This window comes from Daucus carota, chromosome 5 (assembly GCF_001625215.2).
Source record: "Daucus carota subsp. sativus chromosome 5, DH1 v3.0, whole genome shotgun sequence".
Lineage (NCBI taxonomy): Eukaryota > Viridiplantae > Streptophyta > Magnoliopsida > Apiales > Apiaceae > Daucus > Daucus carota.
In genome coordinates this window covers 43,433,351-43,451,836 of record NC_030385.2, presented here as the reverse complement: position 1 = coordinate 43,451,836, position 18,486 = coordinate 43,433,351, and the positions used below count along the sequence as shown (strand labels likewise).

General features: G+C 32.5%; 2 protein-coding genes across 4 annotated transcripts; both read right to left on the bottom strand.

Annotated features, from left to right (window-relative positions):
- Positions 1-1,618: 1,618 nt before the first annotated feature.
- LOC108224056 (geranylgeranyl transferase type-2 subunit alpha 1) lies at positions 1,619-7,218 on the bottom strand. The gene is made up of 9 exons (XM_017398605.2): positions 7,060-7,218; positions 6,570-6,730; positions 6,316-6,484; positions 5,872-6,032; positions 5,664-5,768; positions 3,829-4,629; positions 3,562-3,751; positions 2,432-2,618; positions 1,619-2,107 (listed from the first exon to the last, which is right to left on the bottom strand). Exons 2-9 carry the CDS (start codon positions 6,683-6,685, stop codon positions 1,719-1,721), a joined length of 2,118 nt encoding a protein of 705 aa, XP_017254094.1. The 5' UTR covers positions 6,686-6,730; positions 7,060-7,218; the 3' UTR covers positions 1,619-1,718.
- A 786-nt stretch (positions 7,219-8,004) lies between these two features.
- LOC108220367 (double-stranded RNA-binding protein 1) lies at positions 8,005-11,955 on the bottom strand. 3 transcript variants are annotated; one of them, XM_017394111.2, is made up of 4 exons: positions 11,819-11,955; positions 11,490-11,601; positions 10,226-10,488; positions 8,005-8,955 (listed from the first exon to the last, which is right to left on the bottom strand). In XM_017394111.2, exons 2-4 carry the CDS (start codon positions 11,599-11,601, stop codon positions 8,278-8,280), a joined length of 1,053 nt encoding a protein of 350 aa, XP_017249600.1. In that variant the 5' UTR covers positions 11,819-11,955; the 3' UTR covers positions 8,005-8,277. The 3 variants fall into 3 exon arrangements, with proteins under 3 accessions (XP_017249600.1, XP_017249599.1, XP_063950643.1); XM_017394110.2 differs by having other exon boundaries at positions 11,815-11,939; XM_064094573.1 differs by lacking the exons at positions 11,490-11,601; positions 11,819-11,955 and having other exon boundaries at positions 8,028-8,955; positions 10,226-10,782.
- Between the last annotated feature and the right edge of the window lie 6,531 nt (positions 11,956-18,486).

Sequence of the window (18,486 nt, the reverse complement as noted above, 5' to 3'; positions counted from 1 at the left end):
TTTAAAATTGTGATTTACACCACCTTAGGATAACCCTCCCCTCATGTTATGTTGGGTTAAAAATGATTTATATGGTGTATTGGAACAAAGGATTGTTCAATATATGGGATGTCTCTGTCCTAACCTTAGTTGGTGTAACTTAGGACGGACAATTTCGGGTATCGGGTCGAGTTTAGTTCGGGTTGACAATCGCGGATCAAAAATTTTACGCAACCCGAACTTGACTTGAAATTTTAATGGGTCAAAATACCCAACCCGAACCTCACCCGCACTACCCGCGGGTAACCTGAACCCGACCCCTAATCTTTATTAATAATATTTTTTTAAATTGTAAATAAATATTATTTTAATTTAGATAAATTAATTTTTATTAAATTTAACTAATAAATGTTACAAAAATAATATAAATATAAGTATTTTATATAAATATAAATAATATTTATATTATATATTAATTTTCGAGTCAATTTCGGTTAACCCGGATTCAACCTGAAAATGACTCGTTTCTTTCGAGTTGATTTTGGTCAACCTGAATTCGATCCGAACCCAAAAAACTCCAACCCGAATTCATATTTTACGGGTAGACTTCGTGTTGGGTTATTGGGCCGGGTCCCATATTACCAGCCCCAGTGTAATTCATGACTATGAACATCGGTCTATCACCGGTTTTTTATGTGACCATGTCAATTGTGTTTTCACTTATTTCCAGAATTATTGATTTCGACCAGGTTGCTTGAGAAATTTTTGTAATCATTTTTATCATTAACAATATTTATATTATACTTATTAAGCAATTCGAAAACAAAGCGACTAGTTACTTAGCTCGTTTTTTGTTTCCCAGGTTGTAGTTGTCAGTTTGGGGTTCTCCCGGCTGTATTCCAGTATTTTATTTTCAATAAAATCTTATTGTTCGTCATAAAAAATTGACTGAACTTTGTTTATTATTTATTTATTATCCGTTTATAATTTATAATATTTGAAAAGTACATATTAAAGAAAATATACCGCAAGGTAGTGGTATAAATTTTGTTACTAGGAGTCCAAATGAACATTGTTATTTTGAAAGTTTTTTAAAGCTTTTGATTTCATAGAAAACAGAAGGTATGTGTGATTTGTTGACAATAGTTAATAATTTAAATCATTGAGTAATTTTATTTATAAACAAAATTATATTTACTTAATGTTAAAAAATATAAGTAATTTTAGTTCTGAAGAACCCTGACGCAAATTAGACATAAAAATATACTCACCGTCTAAAGCATACTTGATATTTTGCGTATTACAATTATAAATGAGAAGAAAGCTCATACAATTCAATATAAATCAAAGAAACCAAAAATACCACCATCTAATTCACGCAGGATAGTTTGCACATTGCAATTATAAATTGTGACGAAATTTGTACAATTCAAATAGAAACCAAAATATTCATCCATGCCACATTCAGATATATTGAAAGGAAAAAGAGCGACACTCTGACCAAGCTCACACAATTCAAACAGAAGTCAAAAGAAATCAAAAATTTCACCATGCCACATTAAAATATATTAAAAGGAAAAATAGTGACAAATATATTGAAAGGGATAATAGGACACATTGACATGTAGACCAGCTGAGAGGCAGGCTAGATTAATATTTCTTTATAAAAAAAAATTCTATTACACTTGTTTTTCGTAAATAACAATAGAACAGAAAAAGAACCATCATCAGCTCAAATATCAGTGCAATTCTTCACCATCAAGCCATTTAAGATTAGGCATCAGGTTTGACATATATGACCTGAAGTTTTCATTTACAATGACATTCCCCCTTAAATCTAATTCTATCAAATTCAAGCATTTGAAAGTCAAATAAGCTTCCCAGTAGTTTCCATCTTTCAAATAGTTGGTTGTCAGTTCCTCAATATTAAAATCACTTCCAGTTGTATGGGACAGTGGAGAGGAGCACAGATACCTTCTTGTGTCGACAGTATGTGAACCAATCTCATTGAATGAGATATCTAGTACATCTAGAAACTTTAGAAACCTTAAAGGGTCCAAAGCAGTAAAACTAGATAGTCTATTGTTGCTTAAATTCAAATGAGAAAGAAGCTGCATAGCCTCCAAACCTGTAAAAGAGGTAGTAGTCAAAGTCTACTTCAAAATATGATTTAACCATAAATCACAGAACTATCACCAGATTCAAATGGATCATGAAGACAACCATGTGTTACACTGATTAAAACATTTCTTCCCAATGCAATAGTTATTATCTCATGTACCATATAGATTGGTATATTCCTTCTCAGGCAGGCAACCAGCAGTAGATATATGCATAAGTACATTGACATGTGCATATATGATATATATTATTCTTCATAAATACAAGATGTGTGGTAACTTAATTTATTCTCAAATAAAGTTCAATATAAAATTCAGGTCAGAGTTCTGACCTTCAATTGACTGCAGATGGTTGTGGCTAAGGTCTAGCATGCGTACCCATAGCAACTTTTCAAAAGATCCAATGCGTGTTATTGAAAGACTAGCTAATCTTAGACAAATTAAATCACTATTTTCTGTAGAAGTTGATTTCCTGTATTGATGGCAGTAACCCAGTAAAGATTCCCTGCTTGAAGTCACCTGCAGAACCATGTTTCTATATTTTTAGGCAAACAGAACCCATATCAAAGGTTTTGAAAATATATAATACAAATTTTCTATGCACCACACCATACTATTGAAAAAAGGGCCACTGTAACTCCTCGATTAAATCATTTTCTGTGTGTGTGTGACTAACTAAAAATATACAAATTCAATGCCCCTGATACTTTAGGTTCTTCACAATTCACAAATCTTGTAACCTTCTATCTGAAATACCTAATAGATCCAAAAGCGCCACAGATTTCATCAATAAATTCAAACAAATCATGTGTGTGTGTGAGAGAGTGTGTACCGGCTCGCGCACACACATTTGCATCGGCAAAGAGATAGGGAAAACACATCCAGCTTTAGTTATTTTCCCACCAATTCATATTTCAGAGATTGTGATTAAACATTTCGATCAGTGATGAAGAACAGATAAAAAAAGTGTACTAGATGGCATAACCATCGGCATCATATTTTAAACTAGAAACTACTGAGAGAAAATATGAAGGGCTAACGGATTACAGATGAGAAGGAAAATAAAGAAGCTGGCTATGACATAAAAGAGAGTTAGATCATAGATGATTCTACGACACATAACAATTTAAGTCATAACAACGAAACGAGGTTGTTTTTTCTTATTTTAATATCTTCCTAGCACATATAAATGTTTTTTTTACGCATTCTATTACCCGTCAGTTTCGTCTGTAGTTGTTTTTCATCATTATTTTTCATATGCTGGCTCCCTTTTGTACTAGCTCATCTGTCTAATTTAACATATTCTGTAATCCTTTTTTCTTTTCCTTAATTTTAATTTAATGAGTTCAATGATTTGTCTGCAAACGAAAATGTCAAGTGAGTGGGCTGCAAATTAGGTCCAAGTAAATGACCAAATAAAGAATATGTTTTCACCCCAAGAAGAACTAGTATAGAGACAAACCTGCTTCAGCAAGACAGAGCTGTACTCATCCTTGTAGTATTGAGAATGTGTTGGATCCGTCTTCATTAAATCCTGATATAGTCCTAATACTTCTTCTGATTGGACAATGCTGGAGGCATTGAGATTGTTGTGTGATATCATTGCATCATGTGCTATCAATAGTCTTGCTAATGTCAGCTTTCCAATTTTACTACACAGCAGAAGTAGACATAAGAGGCCATAGGACAGTATCTTTATCTTAAATACTTATCAATAGAGCAAACATACCAATTCGAAAATGACAACAACTCCCTATACTGAGCTATCTCATTAGCAATGGCCTCAGCCTGCCACTTGGAAGCAGTTGTCTCACTGCCTTCATCAATACTCAGATTAAAAAACATATCAAGAAGGCTCGAATTTTGGTGATTAGTTTCATACGGGATGAAATTATCATCTTTCCACGAAGTCCTCTGTCCTCTGTTTTCTGTATGTATTGAATTACCAGGTAGTATTGAGACTTTGAATTCAATACAAGAGAGATGATTGTAGTGGGTGCCATGTAAAGATGTGATGCCCGGGGAATGTCCTAGCCTGAGTTTTACAGGATAAGTCCTCGCAGCATGGAGTTCTCCATCCGGACAATTTACATATGCTACCCAAGCTTGGGCACACCCATATACATTTGCTGAAAGTGGCTTCCATTTGAGATCACTGTTTGTGTCAAACTCAACTTCAATAGTTACTGTAGTTAGATTCACACCTCTGACAGCTTCACTAAAATACAGCACTACAGGGAAACACCCTCCAGAAGAATGAACACTTGCGGTTTGGGAAGGGGTGAAACCTTCAGCAGAATTATAAGTTGGAACATGAACATCGGATCCATGAGGCGGCCAAGTAGAAACCAACAGAGGTCTATCATGTTTGACAGTCTGAGAAAGAAGCCAAAGATGATAAAACCAACCACTTTGATCATCTGGATCAGTAAACACTGCATTACGTACAAACTCATACTCCTCTTCTAGAACATTTTGCTCAAGAGAATAACCTTGAGCCTTTTCTTTCAGCAGTTGAGACAGAAGTACACTGCAAAAATACATCATTAAGCCACTAGAAAACAGATTTTAAATCACCATACTGCATTAGTTGACTACAGGTGCTAAAATATTACTGACGAGATTGTCGATAGATTTAAAATTTTATTTAAATACCAATATCTACTAATTTATATATGTATCTTACTCTGTATGACATTTAAATTCTTCAACACAGGTTTTCGAATGAAAGTTAGCATAAGTGGATCTCAACCCACTTGTAGTGAAAATCATTTATCTTTCCCCCCATCCCTTATATAATACAACATCAAATCTGAACATATGTCCTGAATCCTGATATTGAGTGATATTAGACATGAAGATGACAACCATTGGATGATTTAATTTACGTAAATTTTATATATCTGACCGGGAAATGAATAAAATTGACTGTTTTAACAAATATTAGTTAACCAAAGTGCCTAAATATTCATATGTTAGATCCTATAACCATCTCCTCCGCTAAAACAAAATGCCAATCTAAAAGTCTAGTGCACACAAAATATTAAGTTAGGGTTCAAAAGGTATTTTGTCTGAACTTGAAAATTCAGCCTACATATTTTCCTTGTTAAGGGAAAAGAGGAACACTCTCTTTTCACTATCCCTTAAATTGAAAAATGTTGGAAGTCATAGTCTTATAGAAAGAGACGATGATGCTAGGATTAAAAGTAAAACCTAACACAAAAGCATTTGTGAAAATGTAGCCCCAGCCCCACTACCGGCTCTTGTGATTATTATATACAGTCCAAGACATTCCAACCTAGTACGCACGTATATAACTAAAGAAAAAATAGCATTGCAACAGCAAAAACAAATTGTCCCAGTGAGAATCCTACCACAAATCTCACTGATATGAACCTAAGTCATTTTCAGGTCTAAATAGCATAATTTAATATAATCACACACACTAGAATGCATAGTTGGTTTCAGAATAGCAGCTAAAACCATCGCCACCCAGGTTCTCTCTAATATTTAATCATTAATGAAAACAGTATGCATTCAAAAGTAGATATGATCTCGCGATACCTCCGATTGTGCCAAGCAGAATAGTTACTAAAATTATCATTTATCATATCGGTGGTGAATTGTAGCTCCTCCTCTTTTGAGATGTTCCTTAGGGCCGTTACAAATCTGAAACAAAATTATTATATAACTGACACATTAATATAGATGAACAACTCTTACAACAAAATTTTCTTTATATCATCAGCATCATACCAGTTCAGATAATCACCTGCGGTAATTCCATGCATGAAAATTCCTGGCGTCTTGCTTTTGGAACAAATTTAAAAGCCGCAACTCCCGATCTGTTGAAGAATGCCCTTTGCTTAATACCCATGTCCGGTGATGCCATGCACCGTACGACTTATAATTCTTCTTCAAAGCATTCTCAGCCTATATATACATTCTATAATGAGTTTTGAATAAAATCTAACTCATAACCCCAAAATGGACTCATATGGAAGCAAAACAATTGTACTGTTTGGTCAGATCATAAAGCAGTTCTATATGCGAATAGATAATATCTGTCCTTCAACTCTAAACTTTTTAAATGAATAACACGAAAATACATCTTATCCGATCACTGATGATAACACCAATACAATTCCAATTCAAGGAACTCATCTTGTCACAAATAATCAAACAAAAAAAAACATAATCCAGAAAATTAACATACAACTTTCAATTCTTCATCGAGAATGGAGTTAATAGAACCATCCGAATCAGTGGATTGAGCAGCAGCGAGATTGCTCTGAACAGCTAGTTTTCTATAATTCCAAGCGGTATAGAACTCAGGATTAGCCTCCAAAAGCTTGGCACTTACTTCCACAGCTTCTGCAGTGTAACTGAGACAACAGAGCATTACAAACCTATCCGAAAAATCAATTCAACAAATGGACGAATTTAAGACTTTAACAATTCAGTACATACATTTTATTCTGATGAAAGTGGAGGAACTGAGATTGTAAGGTACGAAGCTTAGCAGCTTTACTAGCTAAAGCTTTTCCATCTTCCTGCGATAGAGCTTTACGAGGCCTTCCGTGCATCTTTACCACTAAATTCAATCAATTCGTTATTCGGTTCTATTCAGCCTGCGTAAAATCAACAACAACAGAAACTATCAGTATTTCGTGTGCTTGTACTTGTCTGCGATATCCTAAAAACACAAAATCGAACCCTAACTGCACACATTTGAGTTATTGAGTGTCACTTTTTAGATTCATAAATCATAATCATACTCTTAATTATAACTTATTTAGAACTCAACATTATTATCAGCTTATACTTTCTAATTGTGTATTATAGAGCTTTTAAACATATAGCTGTTAAAAGAAAGTTAATTACAGAGCTTCGAATCAAATCGATTTGCATATTTGTAGTTATATGTCATATTTGTAGTTATATATAAACATATACTTACAACTGCACGGATCGCCGGAGATGATGGCCGACGGCCAGCCACTCGGGTTTAGCTTATGACCTTGCGGAGTTTTCAAGATACAGAGCGCTTCAGCAGTCTTGGCAGATATTAATTAATATTTTAAATAAACTAATTCGTTTTTTTTTTTTTTACCGAAATAATGATGGTGCAGCTTTGGTTCGTGTATAAATAAAATCATTCAGTTTTGACTTTTGAGGACAATGCTTTATGAAATTTAACTTTACTGATGATTTTTTATGGTTTATAATTTTATAAAAAAAATATTTGAATTTATTTGAATCTTCAATATTTAATAATAAAAATATAGAAAATATAATATAATGATTCTTGTCAGTTTAATTTAAATGACAACGATTATAATTTCGTGTGCGGAATTATAAATCAGCGAGTAAATTTTTGCATATTTAATTTTAATAATATGGTATTGACATATCAAAACAAGGGGTTAATTTTAATAATATGGTATTGAAATATAAGTTCAAGTTGTAAAAATATTATTTATAAAATTTTACATATTATTTTTAAATGTTACCACAACCAACTAAAAAGTTATGACTTCTAGTATTTAAAATAATATATTTATTATTTATATTTTATTATATAGTTATTTTCTTCGTTTTAATTAAAAATAATAATGAATAAAACTTGATAAAATCTAAATATATTATCATAAATATTAGAAGTCATAACTTTTTACTTGGTTTTGGTAACATTCAAAAATAATGCGTAAAACTCTATAAATAATATTTTTACAACTTGAATTTATATTTCAAGTTACCTGTTTGATATTTATGGCCACATCATCTTGATACCGTTTTAAGTTCAGTGACTAATTTGATACATTAAACCCACTTCAGTGACCAACTAGATAATTAACCCTCAAAACAAGGACCAACCATTTATTTACTTCAGTAACACAGCAGATAAATAAAGCAAGCAAAACCATGTCCCAACCAGTTTCGTTTCCACAAGGTCACTTGCTATTTGCTAAATCTGCCAGAAAATTTTGTCTGAACAATATAAGAAAAAGATAATAAACACAGCTACAGCAGTGAGCCAGCCAGTGACCCACTGCCTTCACAGCTGCCTTCATAGCTATCAAATTTATCATATTACTACGAAATATGCTAATCCAGATACAATCTCAACTCTGTGACCCCCATAATATAAATGTTTGATGTAACCCATTAAAACTCTCTAAGATGTGGGCATGGATGTATGTTCAAGACTAGAACCTCCATGCACACTCTGGTGAAAATCAAGGGCTGTTGCATGACTTTCTAAAAAATCTCCACCACTGCACTGGATTGATATTCCATCAACCAACTGATCTCCCCCACTGAACTCTGATATTTTCTCGTGGATCTCTCCTTCCGGAGTAAATCCTGTATCTATTGTATCAGCTACTATAACACCGCTATTGACTGTATCTGGTGCTACCTGGTCATCAATATTAACATTGACATTATTATTTGCATTTTGGTCATTTCTATCTCTATAATGTCTCTTTCGTTGCCTTTTCTTGTAACGGCCTTTCTTTGGTTTTAGTGCTGCTGCTGTCTCCTGGGCCTTTATAACTGAATCTGACACCTTCTTTTTGCCTGGTACAACCGTGTATGTACTAGAGCTTGTATTGACCTCCATACTAGACGTTGTAGGATCAGACTGTATAGCCAATAAAGCAGTTCTCGCAGCTTTGAGTTCTGCTTCCTTTTTTGATCTTGCTGCACCACCAATATATTTGATACCACCAATACTAACAGTACACGAAAAATTGCATGATCTCTCATCCTTCGTGCATAAGTATGACGGAATCGCAAAACTCATCTTCTGTGCATATGCTTGCAGCAAATTCTTGCATAAACCTGTATCATGCTGAAAAGCAAAACAAAACGTTTTGAACATTAAGTAGGCCGGAAATAAGCAAGTAGTTGGCACACAAAAATTAAAATGTGATATTGGACAATTTAATGCAACAAGCCCAACTAGTATAATAATATTAAAAAGCACTGCAAAATTGACACAATACAACTAGGGAGCGCAATTGCTAGAGCACGGGATAATGAAGAGTATTCAATATTGAAAACAGGCAACGATACTCAACTTCCATGGATGCAGCAGTTTAGTAGTTCACAAAATATGAGAGAAAATAAAAAAGAAATTTCTAGAAATAACACTAACAGAATATGCAAGAATAAAAAGTCAAGTTGCCCTTGTTGGTGGTGTAGAACATTTAATTATACTCAGCTGCTGTGATAGTATATTTCTTCTATGAATTTAGATTACAGGAGCATGGCCTAAAGATGAGAGAGCAGTCAACTGTTTAGTGCAAGTGTGTAGTGCGAGATTGCTAGGTGGGGCTTTAGTACCTAGGGTTCTGCTTAGGAGTATTCAGTTCGCTATATATATTATCGGTTTATAAAGATTCTCGATAGTGCTTGAAGATATGTTCAGGAAACTTTCATCTAAGTATTTACAATTAAATACCTTCTGCAGTAAATTGCAGACAGGTGTGTGTGTGTGTTGTAATTTATTAAAGTTAAATACATTCAAGTGTACACTCCACCTCCATTTATAGAACCCTTTAAAGAGGATGCAGGCAAAAAAATTATCAAGGACAGCTGGTCTGAACGAACAATGCAGAACTTTTTGACTAGAAGGTCATTCTGGAGGACAGATCTCTGAGTCAGAGTACTGAATTCTATTTCAAGGACCAGAAAAGGGTGACAAAGAAAGAAAATACAGCAAGATATAATTTGCATGACCCCATGAAAAATAAACCTGGGGGACTAAGCACAAGCAAGACATATACATTTAGGCACATACACCTAACTCCGTCAATCTGGTAGGAGTAGGTCAGTAGGACCTAAAATTTTTCATCTATTGCCATAGTATTTAGGCAGTGCGTATTTGTTGAAACGATTCAATAAAAAAGGTAAAATACTACCATAAAAAATTAATGTTCTTAAAGGTGATGAAATACAACATGCTTCAGTTCTAATTATGTTCAGATCAAGAATATTGATGCGAATTGCATAGATATTTTGCTCTTCAAAAAAAAAGAGCAACCAAAGATAAACCTCATGGCATGACTGACTAATAACACAAAATTGCAATAGAACTTGGTCAGGCAAATAACAATTACCACTGGTTGAGAAATGCATTCACCCATGGTCCCAGAATTAGAAAGTGCTTTAAGAGCAACTTCCGCAGCAGACTGCTCAGCATCCCTTCGACTGAAAAATCCAGGAAGAGATTCATACGTAACATCATTCACAATCACAGTCGATCTGAATGAAGGCTCATGAGATGGGCCTTCCTTGATTGTGTTATAGGTAGGATTAGGAAGCTTTACTTTCTGAGCGAACTCTTGCAACAGGCTCTTAAAAACATAGCAACTGGATACACCTGGAATGTATGTGTTACTCATATGATGAACTAACGGTAGATCAAGCTTCAAAGCAATCATGCTTATACACAATACACAAGTACACATTCTCCTAACAAACACCAACAAGAGGCCAACTATCCAATATTGAAGTAGCCACAGCAAAGCAGGAACGAAAATCATCACAAAAATATTATATGGCCATTTACATGTAACAATTCTTTAGCGTAAAAGCAATATATAGCGAAACTCCCATCACTAAAGAGGTTAGTAGCAGACACACTTATAATGGAGAATATTTGAAGCAACTTCATTAACCAGCCAAAAAACCCTTTGCAAACTAATCAATGAGCTAACTAGAACCAACATGTCTACTACCATTGGGATCTCAAACTAATCGATGAGCTAGTAGGAACTAACACTCAGATTTATAAAACTAAGCCTTGCACAAGAAACATCTAAAAAAGAAGCCACTGCAAGAAGCATATTGACGGAATTAGTACTTGACAAAATAGGAAACTTGATCATTTAAGAGTAATCAAATACAAAATCAAAGACTCGTGCATGTACCTAGCAATTAGCATTATACGAAAGTAACTAAATCTCAAGTATATCTGTAATTAGAAGGCATGGCTTCTTCATGTGCAGCACTATGCACCCGATTCTTGAAGATTCCAGGGGTGCGGGAATTCTTGGGATTCTTGTTCATTAATTGATTCAGTAACTAGTAGATTACTTGATCACTTAACTATCTTATAATGCAACATTTGTGTCATCAAGTAAAAACAATGTGAATTATTAAGGATAACAAACTTATTTACTTGACTATATAGCTTAAACATAAATGTAACTCCTGAAATATGTATACAGAGAATACTTTACAAAAACCACCCCTTCCCCATCCATGTATTCGTAAATTTGCTAAACCTTACCAAACCATGCCATAAAACTTCAATTTCAACAGCATTTCCATTAAGTACACCAGACGAATACAAAACACGGAAGAAATCAAGTTATTTACTTGGAACAGCTGGTGAATTCACATGTTCCTGCTGACCGAGCTGCCGTGGAACCGACTCCTGTTGAGTTTTCGAGACTCCGTCAAAAAGACCACCAGACTCTGTCTCCTCCATCTAATAATCAACCACAACACCACCAATTAATTCACAATTGAGCTAGGGTTAGAACGAAATCACACAACAAAGCACATACATAAACCCAACAATCTGTCTATTCGTTACATTAACGAGTAATGGTTTACAATTAAATGTGAACGAAATTAACCTCAATTTTGAATGAATTAGGAAATAAAAGAAAGAAACACGTAATTAACAATGAGAACGTACTTGCCTCCGACCTCCGACTTCTTCGCGATTCTGCGCACTTTCAACTCAGGTTTTAGGGTTTTGGCTACGGACACACTGTCAGAGTTTCGGGTCGGACCTACAAGACTACAACATCTTTATGTGTGTTGTATGCAGTGTGCATCTCATTCTAAATTAAAAAAATAGTTAATTATCAAACTCATCACTAAAGTGGACAATTGGTATTAAACTCATCACTGATCTCCACGGGGTCTCAAGTGGCTCACTAAAGTCTAAACTTCCGTTAATTTTTTTTAACGGCAGGGATGAGTTTGATACCATTAAGCGACTTTAGTGAGTCACCTGAGACCCTGTGGAGATCAGTAATAAGTTTGATATCATTTGTCCACTTCAGTGATGAGTTTGATAATTAACCCTTAAAAAAATGGATTAGTTATCTAGTTGGTCACTGAAGTGGGGTTGATGTATCAAATTGGTCACTGAACTCAAAACGGTATCAAGATGGTCACTGAAGTGGCCATAAATATCAAACAGGTATCTTGAAATATAAGTTTAAGCAGTAAAAATATTATTTATAAAGTTTTACATGTTATTTTTAAATGTTACCAAAACCAAGTAAAAGGTTGTGATTTCTAATATTTATGATAATATATTTAGATTTTATCAAGTTTATTTATTATTTATTTTTAATTAAAACAAAAACAATAACTATATAATAAAATATAAATAATAAATAAACTTGATAAAATATAGATATATTATTTTAATTACTAGAAGTCATAACTTTTTAGTTGGTTGTGGTAACATTTAAAAATAATGTGTAAGACTTTACAAATAATATTCTTACTACTTGAACTCATATTTCAAGGTACTTATTTGATATTTATGGTGACTTTAGTGACCATCTTGATACCGTTTTGAGTTCAGTGACCAAATTGATATATTAAGCCCACTTCAGTGACCAACTTGATAATTAACTCTTAAAAAAATCGACAGATACTCGGGTTCCTAATAATTCTGTTTTTTAACTGTGTTCCCGAAACCCAAATTTATTTATTTATTATTTTTGATTAATTTAAGAAAAGTATTTATTTATTTATTTATTCTCGGTCGGTTCAACAATGATGTTTTTAACACATATTTTAAGTGATTTAAACAAATAGTTATAAATGTCATTTAAAATTATGATCAATTATGCAAATAAATTATGATCTTTTAGCGTTTGTGTTGAATTTGCAAATTATTCAAATTATTGTATTTGGACTAATATATTTAAATTTATTTTTGGATACAGAATTCAAAACGTGGCCCATTTTTTGAAAAAGTCTCGAGTTTTGACCGCGTTTGTCATATATAATATCAGCCAACTCTCGAACACTTGATAGTCAAATGGGCGGCTCGTGGATTATTCGAGGTGTTGTATTTGGATCAATATATTTCGACTTATTTTTGGATAAGGTATCCAAGATTTAACTTGATTTTCAAAAAATATTCGGATTAGATCTAGATTGTCGTATATGATATTAGAGCCAACTCTCGAATACTTGAATAAATCAACTGCCGACTTGTGAGTTATCCAATTTGTTACATTTGTACCGGTATATTTTGACCGTTTTTCGGATACATAATTTGGGACTTGATCAGTTTTTTTAACAAAACTTGAAATTTGACTCGAAATGTCGAATATGATATTAGAGCCAACTGTCGAATACTTGAAAGTGAAATTACCGGAAGTGGAGAAATGAAGGGGTATTGTTCCACGACAATAAGTATTCAGAAGTGAGGAGATGAAGCCATCTAATACAATCCCACAGTGGCTATATAGGTACGATTTGAACCTATGAGCTATTTGTTTCAGCCAAGTGAAGAGGTTAGAAATTTAAGTTGCGGAATATGTAACACCTCACATCACATCATGAACAATAGGTCCTATTTGTTTCAATTCAGCCAGTTGAGGAGGTTAGAAATTTAAGTTTCGAAGTATGTAACACCTAACATCATGAACAATGGCGACATTAGTTTACTTTATAAGTATCAGTAATTTTTTTAGCGTCTGCGATGGGTTTGTCAATTACCCGAATGGGTCAATATATTTCGATTTTTTATTGTTTCAATTCTCAAAACTTGACCCAATTTTTTTTAAAAAAATTAGAATTTGATCGGAGTTGTCTCAAACAAAATATGATAGTATGTCTTAAAATTTACTCATGAAAAGAAGATATTATTTTATGTTTTAAACTAGTGGAAAAATCGCGCTTCGCGCGAGTGAGAAAAATAAGAATATAAAATATTTTAAAAATTGCCTGTAAATAGTTTCTTAGTTAATTGTTTGAAACAACTACTAAAATATGTTTTACATGAGCCCTGCAACAACCAAATATTATAATTAAATTTACGACATAATAAACCATGTTAGTTTCCAAGTTCAATGCTTTCAGTGGTTCATCAAGATGCTTGGATGGGAAACCTCCGACCGAATCAAATGCAGCAGCTTCTTCCTTGCTCAAACATCACCAACCAGAAGCTAAAAGTAATAATGTTCCTTCGCCATCAAATTCATCAAGAAAACATTGCGGGAAGCTTGTATTTGGATCAAACGGAGACTTGAAATGTCCTCTGAATTATTTGCCCAGGTTAGCGTAATTGGGAATTTAGTCCACTCGTCCCCCATAGCGTTGCAACATGTAATACAGTTACTTAGGTACAATTATCTCTGCTCATCCATCTGTGCCTGCTAACTTTTGATGTTGGCCCCTGAGTTTGTTGTTGTAACATGCTAACTATGTGGAGCTCCCCTGCAACTGGTAAAATAGTTGCTACACCCTTATGACATGGAGCCTCCCCCAACTGAGCTTGGCTGAAAGACGGTCTAGGGTCATATCCTGATGAGCGAAGATCTGGCTTCTGATCAGAGCTCAGAAGAGTTATATCAGTTGCTCCATATATTGGTTTAAGTGGAAAAACAATGCATGATATCTTACTTTAAGTTTCGAGGGAAGTGGCAACTTCCACAACCGTGTTCATTGCTTCAATTAAGGCCACAACATATCTCTGTCAAGCTGTAACTTCATTTGGGATACAAAACTCGAAGAGGATTTCAACACACGACAAACACATATACCGGGATCTGAATTGAGTAATTGTCTAGTATGGAATGGAATGGGCAGCAGCAAGCCTTGATACAAGCAGTTTCACTTTCATAATGCCCTGTAAGTTTCAAGTTGAACTTCTTTTTTTCTATTCATTTCATGAGGCAAATAACATAAACATACATGTCGGCAGATCACACTTATTTAAAAAAAATTACAACTAATTTATAAATGGGGAAAACTACTATATATCAAAATAATTTTCGGACTCTAATCATTCATATAAAATAATTAAGAAATAAATTCAGGTCATATGTTGGGTGTATATCCAGGGAAAGGGGCCTTCATAACAAATAACAATTGCTAGAACCTTGGAATGGAACGGACCAACTGGCCAACATGGAAATTTTCAGGCTACCTGAAGGTTGAAGGGACATGAAAACAACTGTATTTCTGCTAATTCAACTGATAACAATTCAGCCGTATTCCATGTATGCACAGCCTACTGAAAGAAGTATGTATATATCACAATTTTGCATCATCTATCCCGATGAAGCACATGATACCTTACTACTGAGAAGAAGCAACTCCTCTCCACAGGCATTCTTTCAAGAAGTGACATAGGCGCCATACAAATACATCTGTAAAAAAAAGGCAAGAAAGCGGTGCTGCCGCGAGCTTGACGGAGGATGAATCTATCGAGGCCATTGATGCCTTTAGCGACCTCAGTATGAACCTTCTGGATCATGTGAATGGGAAGACAAAGGCTGAATAACATTGTGGATCCAAAGCTCCAGATATAATGAAAAATCTTTAACTGTAATAGAGTAATAAGTTAGGAAAACAAAAGGTCAATTATCAATCAATCAATATATATATATAAAGGAGGATGCGGGCGTCTCTAGAATTGTTCGATTCAGTCTTCTGATTTTTCTTAACTTTCGGATAGAAATATAATTACAATTCAAAAAATCAGGTTCAAGAATTCTAAAAGTAATACAACTCTTTTCTTATCAAATTATAAAGATGATACAATTCTTTTCTTATTTTAAAGGAGGATGCAGGGCGACTCTAGAATTGTTTGATTCAGTTTTCTAATTTTTCTTAAATTTCGGATAAAAAATATAATTATAATTCAAAAAATCAGGTTCAAGAATTCTAAAAGTAATACAACTCTTTTCTTATCGAATTCTAAAGATGATATTATTTACAAATCTTAAAAGCAATAGGATTACTAGCTATTATTGATAAAATACAATTTATATTTAAAATTTGTAATGTAAGTTAATACAATTTTTATTTTCAATTAGCTCATCGTCATCATCTTGAACGGTCAGATACTGATTATCACCAACTTAATTTGTATTGCTTGCAACAAAAAACTAAGCAAGGATGGCCCTGTGTTTTATTTATTCAAAATAACAATTATTGAACAAATATAATTTAAAAATACAATTCTTATTTTTAAAAGTTATAAAATTTATAATCTTATTATATTAATTTTTTTTTCAAATTATATATCTAAAAAATAAAAACCAGCATATTCCAGAATCTCAAATTGTCTAAATAGGTTTGCAGCGTTAAACTCACGTCGTTCCATAATGGTCAAGAAGATGGAATCTCTATCATGAAAACATCTTTAAAATCTTCACAACCTCATTCAAATAGTATGCATTGACTTACAACCAATCTCGATAATAGTTGGATTCAATCTTATAATTTTCTCAAATTTCGAATAAAAAATAAAATTATAGTTCAAAAAATCAAATTCACGGATCTTAAAGGTAATACAATTCTTTTTTTATTGGATTCTAAAAAATAAAACTCTTTTCTTATAATTTTCTTAAATTTCGGATTGAAAATAGTAATACAATTCTTTTCTTATTTAGGAATCCTAAAAGGAATAGGATTATATTTATTTAAACTAACAATCATCAATATGCTTATATAAAGGAGAAGCGAGGGGCGTGTAGGTGGCGCCTCTCACATCGCTCCATTCTATTTTTCTAATTTTTTGGATTTTTTGGATGAAAAATATCAAAAAATTAGAACTACCTTTTTTACTTTCGGGTATATTAGAAGCAAGTTTCAGAATCTGATTTTGTTTCAAATTATTTATGGAATATAGTAGCTTGAAAACTTTAATCTGATTTTGTTTCAGATTATTTAATTATGGGAAAGACAATTTATTTATGGAATATAGTAAATTGAAAGTTTTAGAAAGTTTTAATCTGATTTTGTTTCAGATTATTTAATTATGGGAAAGACAGATTATTTATGCAATATAGTAACTTGTAAGTTTTAATCTGATTTTGTTTCAGATTATTTAATTATGAGAAATAGTAGCACACAAGTCTCTCTGCACTTATAAATACCTCTATAGATTGTAGGGTTTTGGATCATCTAAACACGGGAAAGGTAGTTATACACCGCTATATTGGAGTCGACAAATCCAAACACAGGAAAAGAATATAGTCTTGACATGATATTGATGGTTGATATCAATAAATTAACTATTAGTGTTGTATGTTTGTTCGTTATTCTTTTATAATATTTGTTATGTTCATCGGACATGTTTGTTGTTGTTAATTTTTATATGATTTACTTTGTATACAATAAAAAAGTATACATGCATTATCTGTTTGCTCCGTTCAAGTAACTTTTAAGTAAAACTTATTTATACAGTATTAAAAATTAAATATTGTTACAAATAAGGGTTGTTATACACCGCTATCTCACAGATTTAAGTTAGATGTTTTTTGCTCACAATCAATCCAAAAAAAATTGGAAGAAAGTGACAATGTAAAAACATGATTACTTTTCAAAAAAAAAAAAAATTAAGATTCGTCATGCTTTAAATTGTTAATTACGTGTATAAATTTATTTTCATTTTTTCACCATGAATTATAGTCCAATTTTGTAATTTTATATATTAGTATTAGTATTACATCAAGATTTTTATAATATAAATTTATTTTATCCTACAAATATTAATTTTGAAACATTAATATATACTTTTTATAAACAGCCACAAAATTATTTTATTCTACAAATATTAATATTGAATCATTAATATAATTTTTATAGGCTGCCGCAACGTGCGGCTTCTCAACTAGTCCTAGATAAAATACAATTTATATTTACGATTTGTAAGGTAATTTTATAATTTTCTTAAATTTCGAGTAGAAAATAAAAGATTGTAAAGATAATAATCATTAAAAAAATAATAGCAAAAAAAATTAGAATCATAAAAGAATAATAATTTTTAACTAAAAAATAGGAATCATAAAATAAAATTAATTAATAAAATAAAATAATTTTTTTATATTTTTTATGGCTTATCAAAAAGGAAAAATAGGATATGTAAAATAGTAATCATATGTTGATTTTATGATAATGTAAATGATTCTTGATTAGTATTGTGTTTGACGGCACGGGAGGCGACCCAAATTAATTTTTATCTAAATAATAATAATTTTTCTATTAGTATTATGTTTCACGGGAAAGTAGTTAAAATAATTTTTTTATCTATGTTATAATATATTTTCTTATTAAAACGGGACCACGGTTCAAAATAATTTTTATCCAATCATAATGTATAATT

Excerpts from the sequence above, each read along its gene's own strand:
- LOC108224056 (XM_017398605.2), bottom strand. The coding sequence starts at position 6,685 with ATGCACGGAAGGCCTCGTAAAGCTCTATCGCAGGAAGATGGAAAAGCT. Across the intron at positions 6,033-6,315 it reads TCGATGAAGAATTGAAAGTT|GCTGAGAATGCTTTGAAGAA; the intron begins GTATGTTAATTT and ends ATGTATATATAG. Across the intron at positions 4,630-5,663 it reads TCTGCTTGGCACAATCGGAG|TGTACTTCTGTCTCAACTGC; the intron begins GTATCGCGAGAT and ends GTATTTTTGCAG.
- LOC108220367 (XM_064094573.1), bottom strand. The coding sequence starts at position 10,651 with ATGATTTTCGTTCCTGCTTTGCTGTGGCTACTTCAATATTGGATAGTT. Across the intron at positions 8,956-10,225 it reads AATGCATTTCTCAACCAGTG|CATGATACAGGTTTATGCAA; the intron begins GTAATTGTTATT and ends TTTGCTTTTCAG.